Source organism: Hippopotamus amphibius, chromosome 11 (genome assembly GCF_030028045.1).
Source record: "Hippopotamus amphibius kiboko isolate mHipAmp2 chromosome 11, mHipAmp2.hap2, whole genome shotgun sequence".
NCBI classification, from domain to species: Eukaryota; Metazoa; Chordata; class Mammalia; order Artiodactyla; family Hippopotamidae; genus Hippopotamus; species Hippopotamus amphibius.
The window spans coordinates 40,059,133-40,076,428 of NC_080196.1; the positions used below are offsets into that span (position 1 = coordinate 40,059,133).

General features: G+C 53.5%; 1 protein-coding gene across 2 annotated transcripts in view; it reads left to right on the plus strand.

The window, feature by feature from the left end:
- CPNE5 (copine 5) overlaps window positions 1–17,296 on the plus strand; it is a 90,908-nt gene that overhangs the window by 54,474 nt on the left and 19,138 nt on the right. For both annotated transcript variants that reach the window (XM_057700460.1, XM_057700461.1), the window contains 3 exons: window positions 3,906–4,009; window positions 8,391–8,495; window positions 16,263–16,304. In XM_057700460.1, the coding sequence (XP_057556443.1) occupies window positions 3,906–4,009; window positions 8,391–8,495; window positions 16,263–16,304 (251 nt within the window). The remainder of the gene's footprint in view (window positions 1–3,905; window positions 4,010–8,390; window positions 8,496–16,262; window positions 16,305–17,296) is intronic.

The window sequence follows — 17,296 nt, forward strand, 5'->3', positions numbered from 1 at the left end:
TTTTCTGACTTCTCAAACTGAGGCTAGAGAACATAATTAAACTTACCTTGATGATTCAGGGTCATCATTTGGAGTCTCCGTTATTAATCTTTGGAGCCAGACTGTCTCGTTTCAATCTGAGCTTCTCCTCTTACTCAGCTTTGTAGCTTCAGGGAAGGGTATTCACCTCTCTGTGCCTCAGTTTCCTCAGCTTTATAATGAGAAGAACAACTGTGTTTGTCACAGATAAACACTAGTTGAACACTGGCAGCTTCATACGGGTCAGCCCCGGAGTAGACGGCACTTGGCGAGTATGGGCCCCCATTCTTTCAGCTGCTCTAAGCTAGGCACTGTGGACTGGTACGTAACATATATCATCTCCCTTGGTCTTCCCAGCATTCAGAGGCAGCATTATGACTCCATTTTTCCAGAGGAGACTACCAAGACTTAGGTTAAATTGCTCGCCCCAGGCTGCTCAGCTGGTAGATGGCAGAGATGGGGTTCCAGCCATGTGGCTGTGGCTCCTTTGCACTGTTCTCTCTGTCAGGTGCTGTGCTGGGACTGTGGCCCTCCCAGCGGAGCACTAAATGGTCTTGGAAGTTAGAGTCTATTAAGTTCTGCATTAATATATTTCTGGTATTCCTACTCCCCTCCCTGATCTTGCAGGGTCCCCAGGGGTTCTCCTAGGAAGGAAAAATAAGAGCTTTTGCCTTGGGATTTTGTGGCATCTGTTTTGGTTGTTTCAAATAGATGTGTGTATTTCATAGTCCACCAGTATAGGTGGCATGTGCAGCTCACCTGTGTTCATTCAGGTGAGGGTGTCACACAGGTGACCTCCAGGTGTGGGAGAGGTCACTGTGGTTACCACCAAGCAATGCCTTGGGAGGCTGGAGGGATCCTGGATTCCTAGACAGTCCCCTGAGCACCAGTCTTCCCCGATGCTGCCCCATGTCCCAGTATCTTCCTTGTGGCATCAGCACCAAAACCGAAACCACCCAACTTAAAAGGACAGTGGTGGTCATCCTGTCTAGTGCATCGCTTTATAGATAAGGAAACAGGCTCAGAGGGCTTGAAGGACTGCTGGCACTAACTGGAGCTCTTTGGTCCTTGCTGGGGCTCCTCCTCAGCAGAGTCTGGTCCTCTCTCTGTTTTCTGATGCCACGGATGTTTCCATCCATGGGGAGGAGCCAGGGCCTACTTTATGGGCCTGTGATCTGTTCCGTCACACAGGACCTGCTCTTGGTTTCATGTTTTGCTGTCACAGTCTTGAAATCTCTTAATACTCTTGGAACAAAGGACCTCACATTTTCCGTTTGCACTGGGTCCCACAAATTATACAGCCAGTGCCGGGAGGAACCCACCAGGTCCTAGGCCTCCTCCTCTTTCTAGGCCTTGGGATGGAACTCCCCAGGGAGACATTTAAAGTGCTCCCTGCATCTAGCATGGGATGGGATTGGAACTTTCTCCTGGGGAGAGATAGTGACTGCTGCGGATGGACTTAGAAGGCTAGAGATCTTTCTGGGAGGATGTGAAGGAAAGCCCTGTAGTCTAACTGCCTTTGTTACTGCCACTGTGTGATCTTGGATGACTTCTAAAAGCCTCAGTTTCCTCGTCTGTAAAATGGGGAGACTAGAGAAGTTACTCCATCCTGTTATACTGAGGATTCAATGAAATAATGTATATAACAAGAAGGCTTCACACAGCCTGGCATCGAGTAAGTGCTCCATAAGTCAGCTATTCTCTATTCCAGGTCTGAAGCCCTAGATTTCTCTGGAGGTTCTCAGATTCTCAGGGCTTCTAGGCCTTGGAAGCCCCCAATCCTGCCTCCTTGTCCCTTTCAGGTGGGCAATGCTGAAGGACATGATAAAGGCTGTCATTACCTGGGTGCCTCTGTGTGCTGGCCTCTGTGCCCTGGCATTGCCCCTCAGGGCCTCCCTTCGGGAGACCCTTTCAGCCCAGGCTAACCGGAGTCCAGCCCTGCCCCAAGTCGAAGAAATCAGCGATTCTAAAGATACAGGGAAGCAGGCCTCATGAACTGTAGTGCGCTGTGTGCTGGAAGAGGCATGACTTTGAAATCATGTTGAGTTCATACATGTTGGATTTCCACTCTGCCAGTTGCCAGCTGGTGATCTTGGGCAGGTCACCTAGCTTCTCCAGCCCCCAGCATCCTCATTTGTAAAATAAGGATTATTATAAAAAAGGATTATTCTGAGAGCTAAATATGATAAGGCTGTAAAGCACTGAGCTCAGTGACTGGCCCACACAGATGGTATCTAATAAATGTTTGTTGAATGAATGAATGAGCGAGCGAGCGAGCGAATGGAGGGACGCTCTGTTTGCTGTTGTCAGATGTCCTTGAGGGATGGCATGTGAGGTGGTAGAGGTGGGAGTGGGGCAGGGACAGAGAACACACACAGTAGGGGTGGGGGGAAATATCCGAATCATCCCAACTTGCACACGCACAGTACTTAGTGTGTGAATATACTGTTCTCAGCACTGTACTCAATTAACTCATTTCATCCTCACAAGCCTATGAGGTAGGCCTTGCCTGTACCCCCATTTTACAGATGAGGAAACTGAGCACAGAGAGGGTGAATAACTTGCCCTAGGTCACACAGTTAGTAAGGGATGGAATGAAAGCAGGCAGCCTGGCTCCAGAGACCATATTCTTAACCGTGATACTGTACCCACCATACCAACCTTTGACCATGTCCTTCAAGCTGTGAGAGGTTGCATCTTCATCTCTGCCACCATTTTGGTCCTCACTGGGCTGTAGGACCCTGATCTCCAGAGAGTCTCTTCCCCACGGAGAGGAAGCAGGCAGGGTGAGAGAGCTGGGTGACTTCCTGACAGGCCTGGCCCTTGAGGGCAGGCCAGGCCCCAAGGACTATGTACAGAGCCCGGAGATCTGGCCGGTTAGCAGCGCTGGCAGCTGATTTGTCAGGATGCAGAGCTTCCGGGTTGAAAACACCACGTAGAGTGGGGCAAAGAGAAGGACACAGGGGCCTCTCTTCCCAGTGCCCTTGTTGGCCACAGCAAGCTGAGGGGCTTGGAGCCATGTGAGAGGAGGGGTCCACCGATCCTCACTAGGCCTGGTACCTTCCTTGTGCTCTGGGGTCAGCCAGGGCCATGGACTAGTCAGGGGAGTCAGAAACCCAGGGCTCTATTTGGTAAGCTTGTGGGGGTCGCTCCCTGCTCTGAGCTTTAGGTTCCTCAGCTGTAAAGTGGGGGGTCATGCTCCAGCCGTATCTACCTCAGAGTTAGATGAGCCTCTCGTGCATCCGTGCATGTGAACGTGATGCTGAAACGTGGATGTCCTCTAGGAACCACACAGTCACATAAGGGAATGAGGCGATGTGGACAGCGAGGGCTCTGGGCTTAGGTGACCAAGCTCAGAGTGGCCTGGGTTAGTCGTTCCACCTCTGTCTGAGGCACTCAGTACAATGGTGATGATACCGTGTGCATGAACCATGACCAAGTGGGTGACACACCTGCACCCTGCTCCAGACTTCGCACACTTGATCGCCTTCAGCCCTCACCACAGCCCTCTGATGTGTGTACTGTAATGAGCCCCATGTTACAGAGGGGAAATGGAGGCTTTGAGAGGCGACCTCCCTTGCCTGGTCACAGAGCTACGAAGTGGTAGAGCCAGGATTCCAACCGGGGCAGCCGGCTCCAGACTCCACCAACTTCACTGCCCGGCTGCTCCACCAGACCTGTCGGGTGGGGTTGTTCAAAGATGAAGTGAGACCCTCTGAAGTGTTAGCTCGGGTCCTGGCGCCTCGTGTGGGGCAACGTGAGCTGCTGTCCTTTCTAACTGCCTTGCTGCCCGGAATTCCCAGGCCCTGGGGCTGCGTCTCCATAGGGACTGGGGCCCCCTCCAGCCTTCTGTGCCTCACACCCCTCTTCTCCCTCCTTCCCACCAGGACGTCGCCACAATGCAGTTCTGTGCCAACAAGCTGGACAAGAAGGATTTCTTTGGGAAATCTGACCCCTTCTTGGTGTTCTACAGAAGTAACGAGGATGGAACGTGAGTTCTCGGGCAGCACTTCACTCCCGCTTCTAGGAGCACGGGGTTGGGGGGTCATGGACTGTGGTGACTTGCCCGGTGACCTGGCTTGGGCCGTCTCCTCCTGGCGCTGCCTTGGGGCCTCTCTCTATAGTCAGGGGAATCAGGGGCTCCAGGGTAGTGCCCTGGCCACATAGTTGGGGCTGGTGGGGGATTAGGGGCAGACTGCAAGCCCACGGTGCCGTTCTGAGGGTCTTATGATGGCAGGTGCTAGGCTTGTCAGAGATGGAGGGAGTGGGCAAAAACAGGGCTGGGATGGAAACGAGGGACCCCTCTGAGAGTCCGTTCCTTCTTTCATATGCATCAGTCCACACCTCTAAGCCTAGTCCCCGCCCACCCACAGCCTTCCTAACACGCCACTACACATATCCCTCCACGCCTTCCTACTCAGCATGGCAAATCTGGACCCTTTCCCCGACCTGGTCCCACACTCTGCCATAGGCTTCATTCAAAATCCCTCCTATCTTTGAAGCCCCCATGTCCTTCTCTCCTCTCCCTAACCTGGAAGCCACCCACAATACAATGGAAAGACACAACTCAATAGCCAATGTAGGTCAGCGATGTACACAGAGGGACAGATTCTAGGCTGAGGGTCTGGGGACCTAAGTCCTCTCTACCAACCCACTGTGTGACCCTCTCTGGGCCTGTTTTCTCATCAGTAAAATGATCTGGTTAGATTAAGTGGTCTCCATGGTCTCTACGCACCACAGCCCTGGGAGGCTGTGGCCACTTACGACTGGGATTCTGCAGAATGAAGAAGCGATGGGGCCAGGGAGGTTAATTAGAGAAATGCTGCTGGAGAAGGGAACTAGGAAGCAGGTTTTGAAGGAGAGGAAGAAAATGGGTCCATGGGGGTTGGAGGGGAGGGGAAGGGGGAGAAGCAGGGAAGAATAACAGGCTAGAGAAACAGTGTGTGCAAAGCAAGTGTGCCCTGAGCAGAGGGCAGGGAGGCCTCCCTGAATCCCCTAAAATCTGAAATTCTGTGTGTGTGTGTGTGTGTGTGTGTGTGTGTGTGTGTGTGTGTGTGTTGGGGGGCACGGCAGCAGCAGGGAGGAGATGTGTTTCAGTTGAAGGGAAAGCTGATTTTTAAACCTGAACGTACAAAACAAGGGAAATTAGGTACGATCATTTGCATAACAACAGGATCCTTTGTCTCACCATAGGACTCTTAGCAAGATTTCTTTAAATAATTCTTGTTGACTTTGACTTGACTTGAGGGAGGGAGGTAAAGGTCTGAGAGATGTTCTGGGCGCCCATGGAAATGTCCACACAGATCCCCTGCAGAAAGGAGGGTGGGGGGCGCGCCAGGGCTTGTCTCCGATGTGAGGGCTGACTGGCCAGCAGGAGGGAGGGATTTGGGTGGTGGAGCAGGAGATGGGTGTGTGGCAGAGTGTTTGCCAATGATTATTCTAGCAGAGCAGTGTGTAGGATGGATGGGGAGGGGGCGGGGGAGAGGCAGAGACTCGTGACTGACACGGTGAACAGGTGGGAGGTGCCGCGCTGGGCGAGCTGTGCTGTGGAAATGCAGGGGAGGAGGCGGGGAAGGGAGAACAGGGGCAAAAGGACTGCAAGACCTTGGATGGGGACTGCAGTCACCACCCCCTCCCTGGTAGAGGAGCTGTGGGGAACCCAGAAGGTTGAAAACAGCAAAGGAGCTGGTCAGATGGGGCAGGTGATGGGGGGTTATTTGGGGCTAGTTTCACTTGAAGTGTGGGCTGGATCTCTCCGGGGTGGGGGGACACCAAGGGCAGCTGAAGAAACCAATCCTGGGGGACCCCAGGGAGTGAAATGTCACGCCTGCCACGCAAGGAGGGAAAAAGGACAGGAGGCGTCCACAGAGCACCCACTGTGCTCCCGGCACAGCACATACCTTGTCTTCTTCAATCAAAATCACTTGTCTGGGAGCAAGAATGTGGTGATGGAGAGCCGGCTCCAACAGTCGCTGCCAATCATTAGCTCTGTGACTTTAAGCAAGTGTCTAACCCAGTGGAACTTCCTGGGATGGTGGAGATGTTCCGTATCTCACGGTCCCGTATGGTCGCCATCAGCCACGTATTGCTGCCGAGCCCTTGAAAGGGGCTAGTGAGACTGAGGAACCGAATTTTTTATTTCATTTCATTTTAGTTAATTTATGTATAAATAGCCACATGTGGCTAGTGGCTACCATTCTGGACAGTGGAGCACTGCCCTCTGTGGTTCAGTTTCTTGGTGTGTGTGATGGGGAGAATCATAACACCTCCCTCCCAGGGAAGCCATGAGGATTAAATGAGTTAATTCGGGTTATTAGAACAGGGCCTGGCAGCTTTAGTTACAGTTCTTTGAGAAGCTCAGTCACTTTCCCAGGGATGCACAGCTGGAGGTAGTGGTCCTGGGACCAGAGCCCACCTCTGTCTGACTCTTGGTTCTCATACACACACACACACACACACACACACACACACCCGCCCACCACGTCCCGAGTCTGTGTTGAAATGAATTGAGTTGAGCTGGGAAATGACTGCAGGGACCATTTCCACGCTAGGGCCTCGTCCCCGACGGCAAGTACAGCAGGGGATGGAGGGGCCTGTGGATGTAGTGATGGGGGGCGGGGCACAGGGCATCGGGGGAGCTTAAAGAAAGTGGTTTCAAGCAAGAGTCTGAAGCAGAAAGCAGACCACATAGGGCTCAGGAAGAAAGACATAGGGAGAAAATGAGGCTAATAGCTTAGAAGACTTGGTCAGGCAGTTTGGCTGAAAAGGGAGCGGGAGCTAGAGAAGACAGTGGTTCCAAAGAGGTGGGGAGGCGGGGAGGGTCCACAGCAGGTCTGTGTGACTGGTCCAGGTGGCAGATTAGGGCTTCTGCACAATGCGAACCCCGCTCCTTTCACCGCCAGTTCCTCCTCCTGATTTTCCCTCCTCCCCGCCTCCCCGCAGCCAGGCTCCTCTTCCTGCCCGACCTGCTGCCCCAGCCACGGGCAGCTTCGGCCCCTCCTTTCCGCATCCCCATCCCTGTCCTCATCACCAGCTCTGGGGTGTGTGGGGAGGTCTCCCACATGTACCTCACACTCCAGTGGGTGGGCGAGAAGGAGCACAGAAGAGAAACGCTGAGCCGTGGTGACAGGAATGACATTTTGACTTGAAAATTGCCAGAGAAGAAACGGCACAGGCTGTGTGGGTACGGGTGCGGCCCAGGCACCTTCCTGGGTGACCTTTCCAAGCCAGGAGGTAGCTGGGGTGGATGCTGGGACACCTCAGGGGGACAGACCCTGCCCTGAGCTCCACTCTGGCTCTCGGCTGCCCCTCCTCGTAGCAGGGCAGGCTTCCAAGGCAGGGCGAGTCAGGCACGGCGTGGGAGTGGCCATGGTGCTGGACTGGGGCCCAGCTGGGATTAAGCCAATTCTGCACTTTCAGTTTGCAAAGCAAGCTCAAGGATTCAGACTAGAAGAGCTGAAAGGGTCTTAGAGATCTTCTAAGCCAGGGGCTTTCATTTCACTGGCTTGAAATGTCAGTGAGAGCTATGGAAACGCTCCTGTGAGAAATACATTTATTCATTTGTTCATTCTGAAAAAAATATTACATGAACACCTTACTAAGTGCCAGGCGCTATTCTGCGCACTAGAGATATACCAGTGAACAAAGAAGACAAACCCTTGCCCTGACAGAGCTTCCATTTTACTGACAGACTATAAAAGAAATAAGGAGAAAGACCACGTCACATGTCAAATGGTGACAGATGGGATGGAAAAAGCTGTACGGAAGGGGTCTAGGAGATGTCAGCGTCAGGGGACCAGGGGGCTATACATTTTAGATAATGATGCTCAGGGAAGGTGCTCATGTCAAAGAAATGACATTTGAGCGAGACCTGAAGGAAGTGAGGAGGTGAGCCATGAACATGGAAATCTGGGAGGGAGTTCTCCGGGCAGAGAACAGCAAGCACGTGAAACTCAGACACCCAGTTCCACTGATGATTTCAAGGGTTCACAGACCCCTAAAGCCCATCCCCAGATCCTTCCATGGATCTCAGATGAAGAAAGTCTGATAGTGGCCAACTCCCTAGGTTTACAGGTGAGGAAATAGAGGCCGAGAGAGGCACAGGCTTGCTCAAGGTCACACAGAGAACAAGGACCAGAACCACATCTCCTGACACTCCCACCTGCTACAGGAATCCTCTCTGCAACGTTATCAAGAAATGGCTGTCTAGCTTCTGCCTGCATGCTGCTAGTGACAGGCAGCTCATTACCTCACGAAGCAATTGCTTCTACTGTCTGGCAACTGCGGAGGTTAACCAGCCAGCCTTTCTGGTGACCTGGATTCTGCCTCCCTTGGAGTCAGGACTGACAGCCTTCCCTTCTCTTCTTTGCCAGGTTCACCATCTGCCACAAGACTGAGGTCATGAAGAACACCCTAAACCCAGTCTGGCAAACTTTCTCCATTCCTGTGAGAGCCCTCTGCAACGGGGACTACGATCGGTGAGATGAGAAAATGTTCCCCCTGCCCACGCACAGGTGCAGGGGGCACAGTCGCATTGATGAGGGCCATCCCATCAGTACGAGCAGAGCCTCCTGGGGCTGTGTGCTGGGGGCCCTGCACAGGGTGGGACTGGGGACTCCCTCTGCCTCTCTGCCCTAACCCTCCCCACGCCCCGCCTCTTTCCTCCCATCTGACGTTCCCATTGGTGGAAGCCCTCCCAGGCTGGGGGGATGGGAGGTACCAGGGATTTCAGGGAAGCCCTGATGAGTGTTGGCACGCCCTGCCTTGAGCTCAGCAGCTGGTCTTTTTATTGTGCCCAGTGGAGGGGCAGGTGGGGGCCAGTCAGAGGCTCTATTTGAAGACAGAGATGGCGTGGTCCCTGCCAGCCCCAACTCCTGGCTGAGGGACTCTGGGGAGTCAGGATCCCAGGATATGCTCTGCCAGACGAGTTGCCATAAATGGGGGTGAGGGATGCAGGGCAAACAGCTTGTGGAATTTTTTGATGCTACAAAGCCTACTCGTAATACACGTCATTCCAACCCTGCCTCTGTGGTGAAAAAGCACTGTCAACCTGGGCAAACTTTGACCTGTCTGAGCCTCAGTTTCCTTATCTGTAAACTGGGTATTTAAACATCCACCTACCTTGTAGGGCTGCTTTGAAGCTCACATGATACACCCTACAAGATAGGGTTCTGGTATGCATAAAATACTGTTCAGCATTTTGTCGACAAATGTTTATTGGCTCCCTACTGTGTGACAGGCACTGCACTAGGTGCTGGGAAGTCAGCAGGAAACAAAACTCAGGCTTCACCCTTCACCCAACCTCTTGGAGTTTTACATGCTAGTGGGGGAGGCAGACATTAATCCAATAATCACACAAAGCAACATGTAATTACAAATTGTGGTAAGTGCAGGGATAGGGAGGGGACACGTAGGCTGGGAGCTGTAACACGGTATTGGTCTGTGTTAAGTCCCAAGAACCCAGCCTGGTTTCCTGGTGGTTGCTATAGCCAGTGGGTAAGCTGGCAGGAGCTTCTCGGGCAGGGCTGTCCAGGCAAACTTGAGGAAGATGGGCCTCTGCTGGCCACTCCAACAGGAAGACTAGGGTGTCAGAACAGATACCTCAGGGCATCCTGGCTGGTGGCACTGGCATGGGCTCCCTGGCACTCTGTTCACAGTGGCTACTCACAGGGTATGTGCGGTGGGGTGAGGGGACAGGAATGAGCAGATGGATGGCCTCCAGTCACACCTGTCTCCCTCCCTATTAGGTGCTGATCCAGGAGATGAAGTGGCTTCTTTTCCTGCCTCTTGTCTGGGTCAGGAAAGCCACACTCTGTTCCACAGGTGGTCATTGAGCACCTACCATGTGCTCAGCACTATGCCTCCAGCTGTGTGGCATTCAAGGGAACGTAGCCCCACTTCCATCGTCCAGGGGGCTTAGAGCCTAACCACAGAGAGTGCACACGTACACACATGTGTTTTCTTTTCTTTATTTTGTTTTATTTGTTTATTTTTGGCCACCCTGCGCGGCATGCAGGATCTTGGTTCCCTGACCAGGGATGGAACCCGTGCCCTCTGCAGTGGAAGCACTGTGTCTTAACCACTGGACCACCAGGGAAGTCCCTGCACACATGTATTTTAGGTAGCTAAATAGTTGTGCAAAATGAGATTGGAAGCAAAAATAGGCATTTCAGCCAAACGAACCCATGTTCTGTGTCTGACCAGGTCCTGGGGCTTCTGGAATGATGGGGAATGGGAGGGGTTGAAGCAATAGGGTCTAAAGGAGGCTCGGCAGAGACTGGAAGTTTGGGGGAGGGGGGCATCAGTTCCTGAGGACAAAGGATGTAGGAAAAATGGTTGGGATAGAGAGGAAGGGAGGGGACATTCAAGGTTGGGGGATGGGAGAACATGGCAGCTCAAGTCTCATGGGGGTAGAAGGAATTGGGATTTCCGACCCCACTGCCTAGATGTTTTAGGGGGTCTGGCTGACCCCCCAAAACCCTGCATCCCGGGGAAGGGCTCCTAGGGCCTCAGGACCCAGCCTTGTCAATGACAGTAAGGAGGCCTGGGCTCACTGTTCAGCCATCGGAGGAGGTGGGGATGCAGTGGGAAGGTGCAGGCCATGGGAAAAGCCCAGGCTCCCATCCCACACTCCCTGGACTGGCTTCCCTCCAGGATGGCTGGGCAGCTTGGGCCCTACTCCAAAGCCAGAAACAGATTGACTGGGATGTGACTGACAGCAGTGCTAATGGAGGGGTCTGGTGTGACACAGTGGCCTCGTGAGCGAGCAGGTCTGCCCCCTGCTGAGCCCTAGGGTCACCACATAGCCAGCAACCACTCAGGAGGTGCAAGCATTTTGGAGGCCCCCAGGGCAGGAGAGGGTGGGCCTTGTGCAAGAAAACAAGGCCACTTTCCTCTCCCTCCTCTGAGGCACCTCTTGAAGCCTCACAGAACACATTGGGTTGAATCCAGCAGCCCTGTCTCACGAGCCAGCCAGGCACCGGACACCATATTGGGCACTGTGGACACACAGCTATCAGATCCAAGTCTCCTTCTGAGGTTGCTCCCAGGCCAGGCTGGGAGACAGATGGGTCATAATAATAACAGTAAAGGCTCCTGTAGCACTTCTGAGATCATTGATATAAGTGAACTAATTTAATCCTCCAAATAATTAGTACCTCTTCTGAAAAAGGTACAAATACTATCCACATCTCGTAGGTAAGGACACTGAGGCCCAGAGAGGTTAAGTAGCTCACCCAGGGTCTTATTGCCAGTAGCATCAGAATTTGGACCCAGGCAGGCTGCCTGTAGAATCTGTGTTTTTAAACTCCAGTGCTCTGCAGACAAACAGTCAAGGCGTGGGGTGAGTGGGGTGGGGTTGGAGGACAGCTCTAGGAGAGCTTGGCTCAGGGGCTCAGGCAGGTCTGCTTTGAGCTTGGAGGCAGAAGTAAGACTCAAAAGGCTTTGACATCTGTCTGGATATGGGAGTGGAAGAGACACAGAGGTTATCAGGGCTTGGAGTTTGGAGGATGAGAGAAGATGGTACCACTGATGGAAATGGGAAGTGTGACAGGGAGCCAGAGTGTGTGGCTGTGGGACAGGTACAGCGGTGTTCTACTTAAGGGAGAGGAGAACAGAGGTATGGGAGTCCCCAGGAAGGGGGCTGGCAGAGGTAGGGTGCCAGAGGGCCAGTAGGGGATGCCACAGGTCAGGAGCAGGGGGATGTCAGAGAGGTAAGAGGGGACCAGGAAGAGGGCAGCCATAGTCAGGGAGCTGAGGGAAGAGGGTTCAAACTCAAGTATCAACCACTATTGTGAAGGAGAGGGCTGGGGGTGAGAACCAGGGATCTGCAGAGAAAGGGCAGTTTTCTTGGAATGATGGGTATGGAAACCAGTTAATCTTACTAAGATTTACGGAGTCTTTAGGACATGGGCCAAATTGTGTCCTAATTGATCTAAATATACTATCTTATCTTGTGAATTTAAATTTCACAGTAACCAAAGAAGGTGGGTACTAGTGACATGCCCATTTCACAGATGGGGAAACGGAGAACCACAGATTATGTAACTTGCCAGGGCAAGGAGAAGGTGCATGTCCCTTCTCCAGAAGTCACTTCTGGGCTGGCCCTCTGATTTGGGGTTCCCCTGGTTTGAGGTCCCCTGCCTTTACTTTGTTTCCAGTCCACACAAGACCAAACCCAAGGGACCCAGATGAGCAGAACCAGAGTCAGAGGAAGTAGCATCTGGGTCAGAACTAGTCTAGCCTCCCAGTGGGGTGAAGTGGGGTGATGAAGGCACTTCTTCTGCCTTCTCGGAAGTCCCCACCTGTTCTGTCCCTGAATATTCTGTGACTTGAGGCTTTGTCCCTGTTAAACCAAACTCCTCTAGGTCGGGCTGCCATCACTCACTCCACTTTCGTGGTGAATGAGTAGGTTTTAAAAGGGTGTTAAGGATACTGGGTCTTCACCTGGAGAGGGAAGAGGATTCCCAGGAGCTGGGGGCTCTCCTATTACCCAAACTTCGGCCCCTGCATCGAACCAGTTGCTTCTCCGTTGAGCCCCACCACGCACTGAGCACCAGGAGGGGCTGGGCCCTGGCTCACACATGCCCAAGCTGAACTTGGGCAGAGGAGCCACAGTCAGTGCAGCACAGCCGGGGCTGCACAGCGCGCCTGCCAGCAAGTCTTGCTGCCTGGGCCTGTGAGGCTTGAAACTCCTCTTCCTCCCCGAAGCTTCTCAGAGTAAGGGACTGACTCAGTTAGTTTAGGGCGAGCCTCAGGGCCTGTCAGCCCTCGGGACTTGTAAGCATCAGGGAAATGTACCTTCTCCTGCCTGGGAGAGGGAGAGGCTCATTAGGAGCAGACCTGCAGCTATACACAGGGCTGCTCTGTGTGCTGGGGGGAAGCCTGGCATCCTTGCCAGCATCCCCCATCCTTGCTGGCCTGCTGAGGCTCACACCCCCCCCAGCTCTGTCACTCCTGCCCCACACCTTCAGAGACCCACAGGACACTGGCTCCCGCACCTGAGGCCTGATGTCGCTATTGACCAGCTGTGGAATTTAGGGAAAGCCACGCTCTCTAGGCCTCCTTTTGGGATTTCGTGGAAGGAGGGTTATAGGACGGTGTGGCCCCCTTCACAAAGTTGTAGGAGATCTTAATTGGTCAACAGATGTTTAATAATACTACTTATATTACCTAATATATGCTAGACACTGTTCTAGAAGCTGAAGATCAACAAAAATCCCTGGCCATGTGGAACTGACTTTTTCATGCTGAATGGGAATTGTTTGGACGATAGGCGTTTGGGAAAAAGGCTTGAGTGTTTTAGACAGAACAGAACACGTGTCCAGTGCTGACTGTGTGAATGATGTAGTTGCCTCCTGACAGCAGCCCCAAAGTGGGTGTGACTATCCCATTTTACAGAGGAGTAAACAGTCTCCAAGGGTTAAGCCCGTTGCACAGGGCCACACAGCTAGTACCTGGAAGCCCGGGATAGCCACCGAGGGCTGCCTGCTGCCGAGCCTGCAGTCTTCCCTTTCTGCCTCACTGCTTCCCAGATTAGGCGCTCTGTGTTCTGAGCCTTTTTATGCCAAATAAGATGTTCATTGTGTGAGGCCCATTTCATCGTCCCACACCCAGGAGCCTCTTCTCTTGGTGCTGTCCCCAGAGGTCACAGTTGGTCTGACATGAACCTTTGCTGGGCTTGTGCTAAGGGATTGGGAGCCAAGACCGGCAGCCCACAAGTGGCATGTGAGGTGACCCGGGGCTGCCCAGCCAGGGCTGGACAGTGACAGAACTGTTAGTAAGTAGTCAAAGCTGTGTCTGGCTTCTGCCACTGCCTCCCCCATCTCTGGGCACCTCCTTCTTCCCCAGTTCTGGAGGTTGCAGCCTCTGAGCTAAGCCGACCCCCTGCAGCCACCCCTGGAGCCTTGGTTGTGATTGCTGCTGGGGTGAGTTTGCACGGGACTCTCACAACTCAGTGGTCTCAACCTCAGCGGCAAGTTCAAATCCCCTGAGGAGCTTTTAACAATTCCTCTGCACACGCTGCACCCCCGGAGCAATTGATTCTGAATCTCTGGGGCGCGGCATCAGCGTCAGGATTGCTAAAGCTCCCCAGGAGATCCGATGTGTAACCGAGTTTGAAAACCAGTAATCTCATCAAGAGAGGTTAGCGGTTCCGGCTACACGTTAGGGTCAGCCAGGGGACTTTTAAAAACTACGCGTGCCTGAGTCCTATCCAGACGAATTAAATCTCGCCTTCTGGCGGTGCGAATTTTAAAAAATTCTCCCCAGTGATTTTTTTTGGGGGGGGGGTATCCAAGGCTGGGGCTATGACTGGGGTCCTGCTACAGCCTCTGAGCATGTGGCTGTCACTGATCTAGTCACCTGAGGGACTGGTGGTGGTGCTCCAAGGAGGGGCACTCCTTGCTGGGGTCCCTGAAGGTCCCCTGCAGAGCTGGGGAGCTCTGGAGAAGGACTGAGAGACTTCAGCATTGGGGGTCAGGGTCCTGGCTCAGGACCACAGCTGGTCACACCAGTTGTGTCACCCTGGGCAAGTCACTGGGTGCCCTTAAGGCTCAGTTTCGCCGTCTGAAAATGAGGAACTGGAGGTCATCCCTCCAGAACATGCACAGCAGAACCACTTGGGAAGCCTTTCAATCTAGATTCCTGGGCCCTGCCCAGAGCTGCTGAGAACTGGACCCAGGAGTCTGTGTGTCTGAAAAGCTCCCTGGTGATCTGCCAGGTGGCCAGGCTAGGATGCCACCAAGGTCACTTCCAGCCTTGTCATTCTGGGAATCAGAAGTTGCAGAGCCCAGGTACCCAGGCTCAGGTGTCCCTGATTTAAGTACATTTCACGTGAATAACTATCCCAAGTGGGGCTGAATGCTAAACCGAAGAGAAGGAGGCATTTTTATAGAGGCCCAACGCGTGCCAGGCAGTTTTACCAACTTGCCTCCACAGCTATTCTGTAAAGCCCTTGTTATCCCTACGTTAGAATGATTTTATGGCTCAGAGAGGTTGCAAAGGGCCCAGCATCCAAGTCCACACCTCAGCCACTTTCCAGTCTTTCCAGATCACCAGCCCACCTTCAGAGACCTAGATTTTTTTTTTCTTTCCATAATAATTCACCTCAGAGAGACATGGTTTTTTGTTTTTCACAAGTATTTAAAGGATTCCTCTAAATGGTGGGCTTCTATGCCCACCCCATTTTACATTTTGGTAACAAAAATCCAGTTGCTGCACAACGTATTTCCGGAACAGTTTCTACCCTGATGCAGGAGAATCCACATCCCACCCCCATGCCCCGTGGAGGCTCATCTGAAGGGTGACAGCGCCTCCTTCTGGGCACTCCGGAACCCCGAGGCGGACTGCCGGCAGACCTGAGGAGATGGGCCGCGGCCACGGTGGAGATGAGGAGTTATTCATAGCACACAGGCCCAGGCAGCCGCCTCTGCGTGCCTCATTTAGAACTGGAGGCTGGAGACCCCAGCTCCGCCATGCCTCTCCTACTTCCCCAGACCCTGACCCTGCAGAGGGACTCTGGCATCTGGCCCGGCCCTGGGCATCCCTGGAGGACTGCTGGCACCAAGGGTTAACCTGCAACCCTCCACCTCCCTCCTCCGCCTCTGGTCTGCTAGCCTGTTGCCATGGAAACGGGCTAAAAATAAAATGAGCTTGCAAAGCCCAGCCCCAAGCTCAGGAGTCAAAACAAACTAATTAAAGCAGCCAGGCTAAAATGTGAAGATAATTACACCCTCACTCAGGAGCCAGTCTGGCATAGAAAAGCTCAGCAGGGCATTCCCAAGTCACGACCCCCAGACCCCTATGTGACATGCAGAGCGGCTCCCTACCACTTAGACTCCTTGGACCCCAGGGTCCCACCATGCAGTCTTGTTACTCCTCCCGAGGAGAGCCCACCCTACTTAGGCCTTGGATCTGGCAAGCACCACACTCCCACTCTGACAGCCCCACCCCCAGTATATTCCAGTATGGCTTCATGCTGGGACCTGTGCCCCACTGGGGTGGCCAAGGAGAAGGTGGGGTGAACTGGAGTCTGAGGCTGCTTTTCCGCAGCTTTGGGGCTGCCTCTGTCCCTAAGGCCTTTAAAGGCTTCAAAATAGTTGCTTTGTCTCCTGGGTTGCCGCCTCTTCACCGAGGGCCCTGGGAGCCTGGTAGGTGTTGGTCCCAGGAGCATGAGAAGGGCCCCATCCTCAGGCCACGCAGGTGCTGGGTCAAGTCCATCCCACCACGGGCCCTTTGCCTTACAGGACCATCAAGGTGGAGGTATACGACTGGGATCGGGACGGCAGGTAAGCTGGCAGAAGGGCAGAAGGTGAGCAGGGATGGGGCAGCCCGTGGGAGGCGGTTGGGTCTTGCCCTCTTATGGAGAGAGCTGTGCCCAGGACCCCATCCATGGCAGCTCAGGGGGGTGAGGGGCCTGGGTTTTCCTGGGGAGGGTCCACTGCCCCGGCGGCTCATCCCTGCCAAGCTCCACTGAGGCACCAGAGGGCCTGTGTCCTGCAGGACATGGTGCAAGGGGTGTGAGAGGCTTCTTTTCCTCAAATGGCTGCCTGGCGGCCAGCCAGTGTCTAAAATCTCCCCACATTTGGGAGAATTTAGGATTTTCTGACATGTGCATGTTCTAAGGAACAGACAGATATTAGTGACCTCCTGAGCACTCATGACCACGTTCTCTGTGTGAGGCTAAGCCCTGTGGGGTGACTGAAGTGCAAGAGACGAGCTTGGCCCTCAGAGGCTCCCTGAAATGTAGCAGGAGGCCCTTGACTCCTCAGAGGAGCTTTGCAGGAAGCAGGGCTGAGGGAGTAGGATATGGGAAAGGTGAGCTTCGATGCATAAGAATGGACCCAGGAGCTGTGAGGCGGAGCCTGGAGCCTGAGCGGGACTGAGCCTAGCCTTGGGGAGGCCAGGGCCTTCTCTTCTGTGGATCTAAGTGCCCCCAAGGAGCCAGTATCACTCAGAATTCATAGACAAGGACCGGAACGGACCTCTGACAACTTTAGTAGAACCCTCAGCAGCTACTGCTTGTCTGTTGAACCAAATCTAAGTATGTCATCCTTCCTGACTTTTGTGAGCCCTCCATCCTGCGGTGCTACCACAGTTGTCATAGAGGGGCTTTAAGCCCTTCAATCGCCTCTGGTGCCTCTCAAGTCCGTGGCATGGACAGAGGATGCCGTGAAGTGCTGTGTAAGTGCAGTTCTAAATTAGGCCCGAGCTCCTTCCAAGGAGCTCACTTGCCCAACACCTTCCTATAGAGAAACTCTAGTGCCATTACTACCTCTGC